The following is a 17,832-nucleotide window of genomic DNA, read 5'->3' on the forward strand; positions in this document are numbered from 1 at the left end:
CAGGATCAGACAAAGTTAGAAAAGCCCAGGGAGTATTTTGTCTGGTCTTCAAGAAAAGTTTCAGACCAAAACGTGGAGGTATTTTTGTTAAAAGCATCCAGGAATGTTGCAACCTTGGTGACAATTTACCATTACAAAAAGAGAAAAGATGAAAGGTATGTTATAAAAAAAATATGTCCTTCCGATGTAGATGATTTTTATTGTCAATATTCTTTTAAGGTCCGAGTTCATTACTGATTATTTTTGATGATCTTACCATATAAATTCAAAAATAAAATGTGTTAAATGCGACACTGAAATATGCTCTCATTGGTCTTTTATTTACAGAACTTACCTGATATTTCTTTCTTTCTTTCTTTTTTTTAATTCTAGCACCAATAGCTGCAGGAACTGGCCCAAATTTTTCTCTCTCAGATTTAGAAAGTTCTTCATACTACAGCATGAGTCCGGGAGCCATGAGGAGGTCTTTACCCAGCACATCCTCTACCAGGTAATTTGATTGATGGCTCATAAAGAGGTCATAATTCATAGTTACATACCTTGATTTTAACTCTGGGCCTGCTAGACACTTAGCAGTGTGTCTGTAGTAGTAGAAGATACTAGAAATGGGTTCAGCCCCAGTGGATTTTCAGTCTCACTGGGGAGAGAAAGCAAATGCATATGCAGCATGCATATATGTGTATACACGCAGACACACACAAGTCAGTGAAAAACTGTGTGGCATAGGCTGAAAATAGTTAAAGACAGCTTTATCCAAAAAGAGTGACGTGTGCTCAGCTATAAACTGTAAGCATTGTTCGGGGTTGGTGAGATGGAAAGTAAAGGAATGGTGTTCTGGGTGGGGTGAAGACACGAGCAAAGGCATGGAGGAAGGATGGATGATGAACACAGCAGGTTCCCAGGAAATTAAGGGCAAGGCTTGACTAGGGAAAAGGGGGTGTGTTTTGGCTTGTTTGGCAGAAAGCTGACACTGGTGACATCAGTCCCAGTCTCCATGCCCACAACAGACATTACAGATCAGTCCCAGCTCTTTTCCTACTGAGCCCTGACAGGTCTCAAAATCCAGTCTACTCGAGTTGCCCTGTGAGATGCAACCTATTTGATATCCTGGTGCGAGAATGTAAAAGCAAATGCAGTCCCCCAGCAGTGTGAGGCCAGATCATAAACACTGTTACACCGGGAGACCTTTAAAAGAGCAAAGCTAAAAGAACATAACCAGATAACAATTCTGGGGTTCTTGATCCCCTTGACGTCACAAAGCCAAAATCAAAATGAAGCATTTTGCAAGATCCTGTTGTCTCTAGATAACCTGTACCAGAGGGAAAGGGATTAGGCATTAAACCCACAGTATTCTTTTACAAATTGGCTTTAGCACTAGACTGTGACAACAAAGAAAAGAATGGTGCAGAACAATCTTTAATGTTTGTGTGCTTCACAGAAAAACGTTTGACAAAGGTATATTCCTCCTAAAGCAAGTACCAGAGTTTTAGGATTTAAAACAATGGCCAGATGATAGAAATTTTCCATGGTAGAGATTCATTCTTACCTTGACTTTACATATTTTAACCATCATTACTTTAAAAAAAAAATCAGCTTAGTCATTACCAGTACCTTGAAGACAGTTAAAGAAACAGTTATTCCTTAAATATAACCACCAGATTCTACCATCATCTTTCTTGCTGTTTAAATGTCCCCCTCAGTTCACTGGGGTATCTACTCCTCAGGGAAAAAAAAGTCTCCAATCCGAAAAAAACACTTAAAATAAAAGAATGGGATTGTGAACACATTTGGATGTTAATACATTTTGAGGATTTTGAATGTTTGCTGATGGAAGAGACATTGGGTGTAACTACACTCAGTGAACATGAAAGAGCTTTGCAAATACTTGTGGTCAGTGATTAATTTAAAACTTGATGGGCTATTTGTTTTTCATATGTGTGCTGCGTATGTACCGTGGACATCCCAAATATCCTTTCAACTTCTCCAGTTGTTTTGTTGCCTTTTGTTGTGATTCTCTGTGTGAAAACCTGGTTATTAATGTTGTTTAAAAGGCTAGTGTCGTTCCTATAATCTGCAAATAACTAACCCTGATAAGGTGCTAATTATAAACAGCATCAGTAGTTAATAACTTGGTAATATGTTTGTTTTGCTCACATTAGGCTCTCCTAAGATGATTCTTTTAAAATTATTCTTTAACTATATAGACTCAGCAGAATTATCAGTGTACAGGTGAGAAAATGTGCCCAGAAGAATGCCCCAGATTTACATATAGAAAAGTTCATCAACCAATCAATATTTGTTCATGCTGGGCCACTATTAATTGGTCACCTGCTCTGTGGCAGGCACTGTATTAGGTGCTTTACATCCCTGATATGAGTTAATCTTCACAGTAATTTTACAATATAGACAGTGTTGCCGTTTAACAGTGGGTCAGCCTAGAGCTCAGAGAAGTTAAGTAACTTCTCCAAGGTGACAGACCAAGTAAATGGCGGAGTCTACATTCAAACTCAGGTCTATTGGAAATTTAAAACCATGCTCTTTTCACACTGAATCCTCTTAGGAATGAGGCTCACTCTTTTAGTAAGGAACAATAGAATGGGAAGCCCCCAGAAAGGAATATCCAGCATCTCTACTTTTCCTGGACATTTACTATTTTGAATTATTATTATCATCTTTGAGTTATGTACAGGTCCTGCTTCCCCATCTGGACTGTAAATCCCTTAGAGAGCAGTGTCTAAGTCTTCTAAATCAGCAACAAACATTTATTAGGTCCCAAGGATATTGTCCTAGGCACTGTGGATATAAAGTCAAGTACAGGAGCTTTGCAATCTCGAGGTAGAGACTAACAAATGAATGGAGATTGTCAGTTCAGGGCACTAGGAACACTCAGGAAAGATGTGTTTTGCTGTTTTGTGGGGACAGGGTAAAGCTTCTAGGCTTTGTACATAGTAGGAATTAAGCAAATATTTGGAATGAAGGTAGTAGTCTTACCTTAATTTCTAGGTAGAATTGATAGGAACAAAACAAATTCCACACACAAGAGAGACTGCTTGGAAGCGTATTTATCCTCTCTCTTATATAGAGATCTTACTGGTCCTTTCCAGTGTTCCTCAAGTGTTTCTGGGAGAGTAGAATCAGTGTGTTAGAAAGTTAAGAGCAAGAAACCAAACTTAATGACTGATTCATTTCTAAATTTAAAAAAACTAAAGAAGACTGATAAGCATTAACTGTAGGTTCTGTACCCCTTCAGAGTAGACATATGCAAAATCATAGAAGGGTAGTGTAAAAATTGGGATAGTATATACTTTTTTGATCCCAAAGAACTTCATCAAGATAAATAAACTGTCAAGTTTGTGAAGTCAGTAAACTTTGTCTTGGAAGCCCTCCACTCATCCTTCCTGGCACTTCTAATTTCCTTCCCTCCTGCATCCTGTTCTCTCCTCCAACCTGTGTCTCCACTTCCAAACATTTATCCTGTATCAACCCTTGACAGTCCTTGCTTTCAAACTAAGGGGTCAGCTAATATCTACAGATTCTTTCTCCTTTAGGATTTAATAACTGCATGAGTATTATTTGCGTTTTATTAGAGGACACCAAGGAAATCAAAAGCTTTAGGAACTCAGAAAAGTATTAATAATGGGAGAATGACGGGCAGTGAAGTTGGCCTTTTGGGTGGGATCTCACTGAGTCATGACACTTGGGCGAATCCTTGTCACAAGTACTCATATGACTGTTTCTAAATCTGTAGCCAATAAATAAATAAATAAATAAATAAATCTGTAGCCCAATTCAGCAGTTTTTGAGCATCTGTTATTAGTCAGATACTGTGATAGGCACTAGAGATTAAAAAAAACAGCCTAAAAACAAAAAACCTGATAGTCTCCTTCCCCACAGATCTCACCGTTTTATCAGAATATGCATGTCTTACCTTTTATTTGCCAAGGAACATAAGGAAAATATTTATTTTGGTTCCAATTTGTATTCTTCCAACTTTCAAAATTATTTCAAGCGGCTTTCAATTTAAAAACACAACAGATAGTATTAAATATAGAGAGGACAGAAACCATATGGAAAGATAGGAGAGATTATTATATCAGGAACGTGAACCCATAATTATGCCTTGCGTTTAGCCCTGAAATTCCTGGTTGCCAAGGCAAGAAGGGGAAACACTAGGTTATATAATGTACATTTTCTAATAAAAGGAAACAGTAGAAATTCATTTTAAGAGACCATATTTTTTCTGGTTTTATGTATTAGGAGGAATTTTTGTGTGTATATCCTTTTATAAAGGACTTCTTTTAGATGCAGTTTTACATAAAATACAGAAAAGTTCTTTGAGTGGCTCTTTTGCATTGAACTTCAAGGAAAGCCAAGCACAGAGCATTAAATAAGCTATTAAAGGGTCTTCCTTTGGGTACTAAGCTAGCATGCTACAGATATGTTGCTTTCCTGTGGTCTGGCTTTAATGAAAATAGAACCTAAAGACTAAGAATCCTGGAATGCCAAATTTAATAACTAGAAATTTGTGCCTTGAACTGGGCCCTCTGCATTTTTTTACTCAGGTTGCTGCAGTAGCCTCTTAACTCTCTCTCTAGGGAAGGTTCCATCCCCTTCTTTTCCCTTTGCTTTTCAGAAGCCATCATCTGTGCAACTACCAGAGTGACCTTTCTAACAGATGACTCTGATGTCACTCCCTGTTTAGACTTTTTCAGGGAGTCTCCATTGCTTATAGGATAAAGTCCAGACATACAGTATCTTCTATCACCCCTATGCCCTTCTTTTGCTCCGCTCCTCCTGCTACTTCAGCCATAGCAAACACCTGCCAATTCTCTGCACGTGTCACACTCCGCTCATGGTGTTGTTAGTGCCTGATAGGCAGCTCCCTCCTGGAGTGATGTTCAAAATAGCAGATAACCTGTGTGACTCAAGCATACCGGTTAGGACAGACCTGCCCTGCCACAGTGTGAAGTCCTGGAATGCCCCCCCCATGTGCCAAACCTTAACCCTTTAGGTTTGGGATCATGAGTCTTTTCTGGCACAAAGATGGGATGACAAGGTTGGGGGAAATGTATGGGGCATGGGACAATGGCACTTTGCCAACTGGTAAAGAAGCATTTCAGTATTTTAAAATCCAGAATGGCCGCCTGAGGGGTGCATCAGCTGAATAACAGCCTGTCTCTGCCCTGTCCTTCTTTCTGCCCCATCTCCTGACACTCTCTTACAGACAGTTCAGGAACTATCTCCTATGGGAAGCCTTTCCCGACCTTCCCTGTGTATCACTTCTCCTTCCTCCTTCAAAGAACCCACTGTAACCTCTGTGTAGTTCCATCATCATACCTGTATTTCTCTTTGCACAATTTTGTTTACCTCTCTGTCTTCATCCACGAGATTTTAAACCCCATGGAGACGGGTTATGTCTGATTTATTTCAATATAGCAACATTTAGCACAGCACCTGGCGTGCAGGAGGTGCACAGTAAGTGTTTGATGAATGAACACATATTAAAAATTCTGTACCCTGACACAGGAGGAAGAGATTTCCCAACAAGCACTTGCACCAGGTATGAAATCTACCAATTCTGGTATGTTAGTGACATAATCAGTTAGCACAATGAGAACAGCATTAGCAACATGTAGCATTTCACTACCCTTTGACTCCTGAAGTCTCAAATTGGGAGGAAAAGAAATTCAGTCCTTTAACTGGTAGAAAATGGAATATATTCTGGAAATGTCCCAACCATACCTATGCAAAACTAAAAAATCCCCACCCTGATGGCATAGAATTTTATTTTGGTAATTTTGTTGTAGAGAAAGCGCATAAAAGTCACTGCGTCACTCTTTTTTTCCATGTCCCTTATTCACACAAGGAAGTGTACCCCTTCCTTCTATTTTTATCTTGTTTGTTCACTGTTTTATCTCTAGTGCCTAGATCAGTGCCTGGACTGCTGTCCCTGTGCAATAAGTATTTTTTAAATGAACAGATCTAAACGGAAGATGAGAAAACATGGCAAAAACCAAACAGCAATCTGAGCTTTTCTTCAAGGGTCATGCGCCCTGATTTTTCTCCTTTCTGGGGTGCCAGAAGGGATTGAATTGATGTCTAGGGACATTGCTGATGGCTACGCCCCAGCCACTGCTCTAGGAGATGCAAATGTGAGCTTAACTACTGACTCTTCCAGGTGGAGACAGGAGCGGGAACCAGCCACCCGTTCCTCAAAGGAAAAAGGAACCGGAGGTGGGGGGGCAGCAGAAACTCGAGTGACAATAAAAATCAAACCCAGACACTTGGAACAACACAGACCCAAGACTTTGTTCCACATCCAGTGACTCACTAAACTGAACAGGAGCCTAAAGAGAGCCCATGAACTACACTGAGTTGCCCAACTGCTTCCTCCCTTGGCTTTCTTTCCACCAGAGATGCCATGTCCAGGAGAAAGGTGCTTTGGATGACTTTTAAACATGTACCCGTTTGTTATTTCAGCTCCACAAAGCGCCTCAAGTCTGTGGAGGATGAAATGGACAGTCCTGGTGAAGAGCCATTTTACACAGGCCAAGGGCGCTCCCCGGGGAGCGGAAGTCAGTCCAGCGGGTGGCATGAAGTGGAGCCAGGTAAGCGGTCTGGGCAGTGGGCTTGCAGCCGCCCCTGTAAAATCCAAGATGCGTGGGAGCCCACGCCAGGCAAAAAGGGAACGCAGCAAGCTCAGAGCAGTGGACTTTTTCCACGTGAACGCGTGTTTGTACCTGACTGCTGCTTTTATGAAAGGGTGGTAGTGCAAGGATGCCATTTAACTGAGATGAAAGACTGAGAATGGTGTGTAGGGTGTTCTACTCTTACATCTTTTCACCTACACTGCAATCCAGCGTTCCATTTGCCTTTGCTTTCATTTTATACTAATTGCCTTTTGGGTCTGGTTTTTATCTTTTAATAATCAAAATAAAAATCTATCAACTTTTTCAACTGCGTTGATAACATTAGAAAGGTAGAATGGGTTCCCTCTGTGATAGCTTGTACTTGGATCTTTATAAAATGAGGAGACTTTTAAATATGTTTTCCTGTTACTGGATTTCATCATGATTCTTTTTCTATTTAGAAGGAACAGCTATCTTTATGTCCCTCTTTCGTGGACTAAGCAAATGATGACTGCTAGTTTAACCTCCTGGGGTAGTTTAGTCTTGGCTCTGGAGTCTTGAGTAATGTGACTAATTCTGATAGCAGAAGCTTTTTGAAACTTTTCTCAGTGTCTAACCTCCACATGGGCAAGGGGAAATCTTCTCCAGTGGCTTCCTCGATATGCAAAGTCAAATGCTGTAGAGAATAGAGTGGGCTTTGGAAAAAGACAGGCAGAGTATAATCCTGACTCCAGCTCCTGCTGGCTGTGTGATTATGGGCAAATTACCTAACCTCTCTGAAACTAATTGTCCCCATTTTTATAATCTGTCAATAATAATAGCTATGTCAATGCTCTTGAGAATTAAATGAGGTAATATACATAACCTGTCTATGAATCACACCTAGCACAGTAAGTTTGAAAAAATTTCCCCAACCCGTGCCTCAGAGTAATTCCCTGCAAAAACAGACAAGCACCAAGAAAATCTCTGAACCCCTTCATCTTCAGATCTTAACTCTTTTCTCTCCTCTCTAACATATCAAAAGAGAATCCTCAGAGGGTGTGACTATAAAGGAAATAGCACAAGGGAGATTTGGGGGATGATGGAACTGTTCTGTATCCTGTTTGTGGTGGTGATGGACAGGAATCTATACATGTGTTAACATTCATGGAAAAGTATGCCTTCCACTCCTGAACCCCCAGGCAGTTTTGCTATATGATAATTAAAAACAAAACAAAACCTCAGGCCCCACTGTCTGAGTCCTTTATCTTGTTCACTTTACTAAAATGCAAAAATTTCACTTTACCTTACTTCTACCTAATCTTTTCAACTAGCTCATTCATTCATTCACTCACACCTTCACTGGGAACTTTTCTCATGATGAGGAACTATGCCTGGTTCTGGAAACTCAAGGATGAATGGGAAGGCTATGGCTCCTGCTTTCAAGGAATTCACAGTGGGGGTGGGGAAGAGACACATAAGAAGATCTTTAGGGGAGATTGGTTCAAGATGGCGGAGTAGAAGAACGTGCGCTCACTCTCTCTTGTGAGAGCAGCAGATTCACAACTAACTGCTGAACAATCATGAACAGGAAGACACTGGAACTCACCAAAAAAGATACCTCACATCCAAAGACAAAGGAGAAGCTGCAGTGAGATGGTCGGAGGGGTGCAATCAGAGTAAAATCAAATCCCATAACTGCTGGGTGGGTGACTCACAAACTGGAGAACAATTATGCCACAGAAGTCCACCCACTGGACTGAAGTTTCTGAGCCCCACGTCAGGCTTCCCAACCTGGGGGTCTGGCAATGGGAGGAGGAATTCCCAGAGAATCAGACTTTGAAGGCTAGCAGGATTTGATTGCAGGACTTTGACAGGACTGGGGGAAACAGAGACTCCACTCTTGGAGGGCATCCACAAAGCAGTGTGTGCATCAGGACCCAGGGGGAAGGAGCAATGACCCCATAGGAGACTGTACCAGAACTACCAGGTAGTGTTGGAGGGGCTCCTGCAGAGGCAGGGGGTGGAGGTGGCTCACTGTGGGGACAAGGACACTGGCAGTAGAAGTTCTGGCAAGTACTCCTTGGTGTGAGCCCTCACAGAGTCTGTCATTAGCCCCACCAAAGAGCCCAGGTAGGCTCCAGTGTTGGGTTGCCTCAGGCCAAACAACCAACTAGGAAGGAACCCAGCCCCACCCATCAACAGTCAAGTGGATTAAAGTTTTACTGAGCTCTGCCCACCAGAGCAATACCCAGCTCTACCCACCACCAGCCCCTCCCATCAGGAAGCTTGCACAAGCCTCTTAGCTAGCCTCATCCATCAGAGGGCAGACAGCAAAAGCAAGAAGAACTATAGTCCTGCAGCCTGTGGAACAAAAACCACATTCACAGAAAGACAGACAAAATGAAAAGGGAGAGGGCTATGTACCAGATAACGGAACAAGATAAAACTCCAGAAAAACAATTAAATGAAGTGGAGATAGGCAACCTTCCAGAAAAATAATTCAGAATAATGATAGTGAAGGTGATCCAGGACCTTGGAAAAAGAATGGAAGCAAAGATCGAGAAGATGCAAGAAATGTTTAACAAAGACCTAGAAGAATTAAGGAACAAACACCTAGAAGAATTAAAGAACAAACAAACAGAGATGAACAATACAATAACTGAAATGAAAAATACACTGGAAGGAATCAATAGAATAACTGAGGCAGAAGAAAGGATAAGTGACCTGAAAGACAGAATGGTGGAATTCACTGCCACAGAACAGAATAAAGAAAAAAGAGTGAAAAGAAGTGAACACAGCCTAAGAGACCTCTGGGAAAACATTAAACACACCAACATTTGCATTATAGGGGTCCCAAAAGAAGAGAGAGAGAAAGGACCCGAGAAAATATTTGAAGAGATTATCACTGAAAATTCCCTAACCTGGGAAAGGAAATAGCCACCCAAGTCCAGGAAGCACAGAGAGTCTCAGGCAGGATAAACCCAAGGAGAAACATGCCGAGATGTGTAGTAATCAAACTGACAAAAATTAAAGACAAAGAAAAATTATTAAAAGCAACAAGGAAAAAATGACAAATAACATACAAGGGAACTCCCATAAGGTTAACAGCTGATTTCTCAGCAGAAACTCTGCAAGCCAGAAGGGAGTGGCACCATATATTTAAAGTCATGAAAGGGAAGAACCTACAACCAAGATTACTTTACCCAGCAAGGATCTCATTCAGATTTGACAGAGAAATCAAAAGCTTTACAGACAAGCAAAAGCTAAGAGAATTCAGCACCACCAAACCAGCTGTATAACAAATGCTAAAGGAACTTCTCTAAGTGGAAAACACAAGAGAAGAAAAGGATCTACAAAAACAAATTCAAAACAATTAAGAAAATGGTAATAGGAACATACATATTGATAATTACCTTAAATGTGAATGGATTAAATGCTCCAACAAAAAGACACATGCTCACTGAATGGATACAAAAACAAGACCCATATATATGCTGTCTACAAGAGACCCACTTCAGACCTAGGGACACATACAAACTGAAAGTGAGGGGATGGAAAAAGATACTCCATGCAAATGGAAATCAAAAGAAAGCTGAAGTAGCAATACTCATAGAAGGTAAAATAGATTTTAAAATAAAGAATGTTACAAGAGACAAGGAAGGACGCTACATAATGATCAAGGGATCAATCCAAGAAGAAGATATAACAACTATAAATATATATGCACCCAACATAGGAGCACCTCAATATATAAGGCAAATGCTAACAGCTATAACAGAGGAAATCGACAGTAACACAATAATAGTGGGGGACTTTAACACCTCACTTACGCCAATGGGCAGATCATCGAGACAGAAAATTAATAAGCAAACAAAAGCTTTAAATGACACAGTAGACAAGATAAATTTAATTGATATTTATAGGACATTCCATCCAAAAACAGCTCATTACACTTTCTTCTCTAGTGCACATGGAACATTCTCCAGGATAGATCACATCTTGGGTCACAAATCAAGCCTCGGTGAATTTAAGGAAATTGAAATCATATCAAGCATCTTTTCTGACCACAATGCTGTGAGATCAAAAATAAATTACAGGGGAAATAATGTAAAAAACACAAACACATGGAGGCTAAACACTATGTTACTAAACAACCAAGAGATCACTGAAGAAATCAAAGAGGAAATAAAAAAATACCTAGAGACAAATGACAACAAAAACACGACGATCCAAAACCTATGGGATGCAGCAAAAGCAGTTCTAAGAGGGAAGTTTATAGCAATACAAGCCTACCTCAAGAAACAAGAAAAATCTCAAATAAACAATCTAACCTTACACCTAAAGGAACTAGAGAAAGAAGAATAAACAGAACCCAAAGTTAGTAGAAGGAAAGAAATCATAAAGATCAGAGCAGAAATAAATGAAAGAGAAACAAACAAAAAAAAACAATAGCAAAGATCAATAAAACTAAAAGCTGGTTCTTTGAGAAGATAAACAAAATTGATAAGCCATTAGCCAGACTCATCAAGAAAAAGAGGGAGAGAACTCAAATCAGTAAAATTAGAAATGAAAAAGGAGAAGCTGCAACAGACACCACAGAAATACAAGGCATCCTAAGAGACTACTACAAGCAACTCTATGCCAATAAAATGGACAACCTGGAAGAAATGGACAAATTCTTAGAAAGTTATAACCTTCCAAGACTGAAACAGGAAGAAATAGAAAATATGAACAGACCAATCATAAGTAATGAAATTGAAACTGTGATTAAAAATCTTCCAACAAACAAAAGTGCAGGACCGGATGGCTTCACAGGTGAATTCTATCAAACATTTAGAGTAGAGCTAACACCCATCCTTCTCAAACTCTTCCAAAAAATTGCAGAGGAAAGAAAACTCCCAAACTCATTCCATGAGGCCACCATCACCCTGATACCAAAACCAAAGATACTATAAAAAAAGTAAATTACTGACCAATATGACTGATGACTATAGATGCAAAAACTCCTAACCAAATACTAGCAAACAGAATCCAACAACACATTAAAAGGATCATACACCATGATCCAGTGGGATTTATCCCAGGGATGCAAGGATTCTTCAGTATATGCAAATCAATCAATGTGACACACCATATTAATAAATTGAAGAATAAAAACTATATGATCATCTCAATAGACGCAGAAAAAGCTTTTGACAAAATTCAACACCCATTTATGATAAAAACTCTCCAGAAAGTGGGCATAGTGGGAACCTACCTCAACATAGTAAAGGCCATATATGAGAAACCCACAGCAAACATCATTCTCAATGGTGAAAAACTGAAAGCATTTCCTCTTAGATCAGGGACAAGACAAGATGTCCACTCTCACCACTATTATTCAACATAGTTTTGGAAGTCCTAGCCATGGCAATCAGAGAAGAAAAAGAAATAAAAGGAATACAAATTGGAAAAGAAGAAGTAAAACTGTCACTGTTGCAGATGACATGGTACTATACATGGAGAATCCTAAAGATGCCACCAGAAAACTACTAGAGCTAATCAATGAATTTTTTAAAGTTGCAGGATACAAAATTAATGCACAGAAATCTCTTGCATTCCTATACACTAACAACAAAAGGTCAGAAAGATAAATTAAGGAAACAATCCCATTCACCATTGCAACAAAAAGAATAAAATACCTAGGAATAAACCTACCTAAGGGGAGGTAAAAGACCTGTGCTCAGAAAACTATAAGACACTGATGAAAGAAATCAAAGATGACACAAACAGAGAGAGAGATAAACCATGTTATTGGATTGGAAGAATTAATATTGTGAAAATGACTATACTACCCAAAGCAATCTACAGATTCAGTGCAATCCCTATCAAATTACCAATGGCATTTTTACAGAACTAGAACAAAAAATCTTAAAATTTGTATGGAGATACAGAGCACCCCAAATAGCCAAAGCAATCTTGAGGGAAAAAAAATGGAGCTGGAGGAATCAAAATCCCTGACTTCAGACTATAGTACAAAGCTACAGTAATCAAGGCAATATGGTACTGGCACAAAAACAGAAATATAGATCAATGGAACAGAATAGAAAACCCAGAGATAAACCCACGCACATATGGTCAAGTAGTCTATGACAAAGGAGGCAAGGATATACAATGGAGAAAAGACAGTCTCTTCAGTAAGTGGTGCTGGGAAAACTGAACAGCTACATGTAAAAGAATGAAATTAGAACACTCCCTAACACCATACACAAAAATAAACTCAAAATGGATTAAAGACCCTAATGTAAGACCAGAGACTATAAAACTCTTAGAGGAAAACATTGGAAGAACACTCTTTGACATAAATCACAGGAAGATCTTTTTTGACCCACCTCCTAGAGTAAGGGAAATAAAAACAAAAATAGACAAATGGGACCTAATGAAGCTTAAAAAGCTTTTGCACAGCAAAGGAAACTATAAACAAGATGAAAAGACAACCCTCAGAATGGGAGAAAATATTTGCAAATGAATCAATGGACAAAGAATTAATCTCCAAAATCTATAAACAGCTCATGCAACTCAATATTAAAAAAACAAACAACCCAATCAAAAAATGGGCAGATGACCTAAATAGAAATTTCTCCAAAGAAGACATACAGATGGCCAAAAGGCACATGAAAAGCTGCTCAACATCATGAATTATTAGAGAAATAGAATCAAGACTACAGTGAGGGGGCTTCGCTGGTGGCACAGCTGTTAAGAATTTGCCTGCCAATGCAGGGGACACAGGTTCAAGTCCTTGTCCAGGAAGATCCCACATGCTGTGGAGCAGCTAAGCCCGTGTGCCAGAATTACTGAGCCTGCATGCCTAGAACCTGTGCTCTGCAACAAGAGAAGCCACTGCAATGAGAAGCCCACGCACTGCAACGAAGAGTAGCCCCCGCTCACCACAACTAGAGAAACCCCGTGCACAACAACGAAGACCCAACACAGCCAAAATTTTAAAAATAAAATTAATTAATTAAAAAAAAAAAACTACAGTGAGGTCTCACCTCATACTGGTTAGAATGGGGATCATCAGAAAATCTACAGACAACAAATGCTGGAGAGGGTGTGGAGAAAAGGGAACCCTCTTGCACTGTTGGTGGGAATGTAAATCGATACAGCCACTATGGAGAACAGTATGGAGGTTCCTTAAAAAAGTAAAAATAGAATTACCATATGACCCAGCAATCCCACTACTGGGCATATACCCAGAGAAAACCATAATTCAAAAAGACACATGCACCCCAATGTTCATTGCAGCAATATTTACAATAGCCAGGTCATAGAACCAACCTAAATGCCCATCGACAGATGAATGGATAAAGAAGAAGTGGTATATATATACAATGGAATATTACTCAGCCATAAAAAGGAACGAAATTGGGTCATTTTTAGAGTTGTGGATGGACCTGGAGACTGTCATACAGAGTGAAGTAAGTCAGAAAGAGAAAAACAAATATCGTATATTAACGCATATATGTGGAATCTAGAAAAATGGTATAGAAGAATCAGTTTGCAAGGCAGAAATAGAGACACAGACATAGAGAACAAACGTAGGGACACCAAGGGGGGAAAGCGGTGCGGGGGTGGTAGTGGGATGAACTGGGAGATTGGGATTGACATGTATACACTAATATGTATAAAATAGATAACTAATAAGAACCTGCTGTATTAAAAAAAAAAAAAGTATAACCCCAGACTAACCATGAGAAGGACATCAGACAAATACTAGTTGAGACTCACTGTGCAATATATTTGACCTCTACTCTGCAAACTGTCAAGGTCATCAAATATAAGGAACGTCTGACTAACTACCACAGCTGCGAGAGGCCAAAGAGGCGTGACCCCAAAATGTAGTGTGCAGTGCTGGATGGGATCCTGGAACAGGAAAAGGACAGTGGGTAAAAACTGAAAAGATGGGAATCAGGTGTGAACTTACAATAATGTATCCATATTGATTCACTGATTGTAATAAGCATACCATAGTAATGTAAAGTGTCTGTAGCAGCGGAAACTGGGTGTGGGTATGTGAGAACTCTGTGTACTGTCGTCACATTTTTTTCTGTAAATCTAGAGTTTTAAAAAAATAAAGCTTATTTATTTAAAAGAAAAAAAAGAAGATCATTATGTGGTGACATGGGAGGCGCAAGGATGGGGAATTAGCCTCTGGTGCTGCCATTTTCTAAGTGTTATCAACACAGCATTCAAGGTGTGGCGGGTCTTCTACAAAGGCCACACATCAGCTTCACTCCACACTGACATTCATGCCAGTTTACTGAAAGCGACTAAGAAATACACCCAGGCCTAAATGAACATGCTGACCACTCAGGCTGCCAAATGCATCATCAGCGCGACCTCAGGATAGTGCCAATGAGAAGCTAATGTGCTATTAAAAAATTTACAGATCTAAATGTTCCTTGAACCCTTTTTAAAAGGCCAATTAAAGTCCTGGCCAGTTTACCTGCTTCTGTGAAAATCAGAATCAAAATATATAAGTTTGGGACATTGTGCTTGAGGGTCATACTGATGTGGTTTTATACAGACTGAGGTGCTTCATTGTGTCGATGTACATGAAGCTCCTCCACCATAAGCCTGTCCTGTCAAGGTAGATTCCTTTGGGGCATATCTGGGGGCAGTGGGAGTACGTTGAATATAGAGTACCTTGACCTAGTGACTCTTTTATTCAGAGTAATTCTATTCTTCTCTGCATGTTATGATTCAACTGACCATAAATTTTAACATCTGAATACCTATATCCTTTGTGGTCATTAAATAACTAAAATTTAATGGCTAAATCCTTTTTGGGAGGAGATATATATATATGGTAATAATACTACATATTATACTATATGTATATAGCATATATGTACATATAATATACTGTGTATATACTATACATATATATGTGTGTATATATATATAGAGAGAGAGAGAGAGAGAGAGAGAAAGTGTATATTTGTAGGGGGGTCCTCTAAGAAAAAAATTTATATTTTTAGAGAAATCCCCCACAATTATACTGTATTCCTGCACTGATGCCCCATTCTCTATCCCTATTTCTTTACAGAAAAATGCAGTTTCATGGTATATGTGCAGGGGATGGGGGAGGACAGTGAATAAATTTACATTTGGCCATATTCAGCGTAGAAAGTCATAATTGAAACATGGCCTGATGGGACATTAAAACTCAGCTGAAGGATGTTGTACATGTTCGTGGTGACTTTGGTGTCATTAACTCACACCAGCCATTTTAAATGGATAATTTATGCTGCCAGATGGTCCTTTTTGGGGATTTTCCATGCAGCCCAATCCCCTTTTTGGCACAGAGGACACCCTTATGTTGTTCCCACACTGATCCGGGCCTGCATAGCTTTTCCCCAGGGGTACAGTTCATTGAGTAGGAGGCTTTTAGTGATTCACGCATGTAAATTACCTTCAGAACGTGTTTGGCAGTTATGTATATCTGAAGGCACCAGCAGCCTCGCGGTTGCCTACATTTGGGATAATTCTCTCAAGCAAGTACCAAAGGATACTTTGTTTATGCCTCAGATGTGACCCAGGAAGCAAGGCCTGTACTTATTCCTCACTCAGAGAGCTTTGCATCTTGTTTACCTGCCCTCAAATGCTTTTTCAGTGCTCCCCGGCCAAAAGAGGGCCGAAGGTTGCCAGAAGAGACAAATTTCCTGGAGCAACAGGAAGGCTTTGGAAAGTAAAACAAACCAGACATGCAGTAAATTACATGGGCTCTTTCAAATGTCTTTTGTAGTATCCTGTTCCCCATTAGTTTATCTCAGCACTTTTAGTGCACAGCTTATTATCTGGGAAGAGGGGCATAGGAGATTAAAGATGATGTTAGTTTAAAAACATCAGACAACCTCAAGCTGACTTTTGCTTCTCTTACAATGCTGCATTTGTTCTTTCCACTTAGTTTCGTTTCCCAGTTATCTCAAAACTGGGTTAGATTCGAAGCTTTGAAGCTAATCATGCACTGATGAAATGAGTCCTATGAAATTCTATCAAGCAAAAGTGCACATACCATCAACTCTTGTTTATCTGTACAAATGAAAAATTGCAGAGGAACTGATAATGCAAATAAATAGGAAGGAAACCAACAGGCAGGCGCCTACACTGGGTCAGACGCTGCACATGGTGCTTTCATATACATGGTAATGATTATAGTTATAAATTAAGTACCTCCTGTGTACCAGGTTTTTTTGGTTTTTTTTTAATTGCCCTAAATCATGCAAGTAGAATGAGCTTGCCTCTGTAGAGATGAAACTGAGAATTATAAAAAATTAGGTGACTTGCCCAGCACCACAGAGATAGTAAACCTGTGGATCCTGAATCCAAATTTCAACCTAAATCTGATTTCGGAGTATAAGTTTTGTCTTCTGTACCCAGAAGACAAAATAACCTCTTTTACCCTAAACATTTATGCTTGTATTTTAAGGTCTCATGTCCTGAGCTTGTATTTAAATATAAAACATAACAATAAAAAATTACTCATCAGAAAGACCTGAAAAATCCCCCACTTTCCTTATCCCAAACCCTTGTCATGCACCCAGGCCAGAGAAGGAATGTGGGTTTATTAAATACGCATAGGATATAATATATGAGCAAACGGTATTAACTGTTAACAAAGTGAAATATCTACCATTTTTTGCCCATAAAATCAAACAATCCTCAGCATTCAGATCTTTGTTCAAATAGCTGCTGTTTCTCTTGCATCATCCTCTAATTCATAACCCTGCTTGCTTTCCTTTCTTCATACCACTATCTCCTGTTATCATATGTTCTCCCTCTAGAATATACACTCTGAGCAGTGGGGCTGAGTCTGTCTTTTCCACTGCTGTACCCCCAGCATCCGTGACAGTCTGCCACATAATAGGTACTCAATAAATGTTGATTGAGTGAATGAATGAAGCCCATAAAGCAGGGAACTTGGGTGCTTTCCATAAATCTGAAAGCAGATTTGGCCACCCGTAATTCTCTCAGAATTGATGTTTACTATATTCTCAATCTGTAGGCTGTTATTCAGTCAAATCCAATTATTAGCAAGTAGTAAGCAAAACAATTGCTAAGGCTCAACCATGGGCCCTGTTGACAAGTGGTAGTGTTATCAAATTTTATTACAAGTATCCCTCACCTTAAAGGGTATTCCTTTAAGTGAATCAAACCTTTTTTTTAAAAGATAATACTT

At 39.5% G+C, this 17,832-nt stretch overlaps 1 protein-coding gene across 4 annotated transcripts in view; it reads left to right on the plus strand.

The window, feature by feature from the left end:
* Positions 1-17,832, plus strand: part of NFIA (nuclear factor I A) — a 379,131-nt gene that overhangs the window by 253,211 nt on the left and 108,088 nt on the right. For all 4 annotated transcript variants that reach the window (XM_057547737.1, XM_057547732.1, XM_057547739.1 and 1 more), the window contains 2 exons: positions 373-490; positions 6,481-6,608. In XM_057547737.1, coding sequence (XP_057403720.1) covers positions 373-490; positions 6,481-6,608 — 246 coding nt within the window. The remainder of the gene's footprint in view (positions 1-372; positions 491-6,480; positions 6,609-17,832) is intronic.

Source organism: Balaenoptera acutorostrata, chromosome 1, assembly GCF_949987535.1.
Source record: "Balaenoptera acutorostrata chromosome 1, mBalAcu1.1, whole genome shotgun sequence".
In the NCBI taxonomy this organism is placed as follows: Eukaryota; Metazoa; Chordata; class Mammalia; order Artiodactyla; family Balaenopteridae; genus Balaenoptera; species Balaenoptera acutorostrata.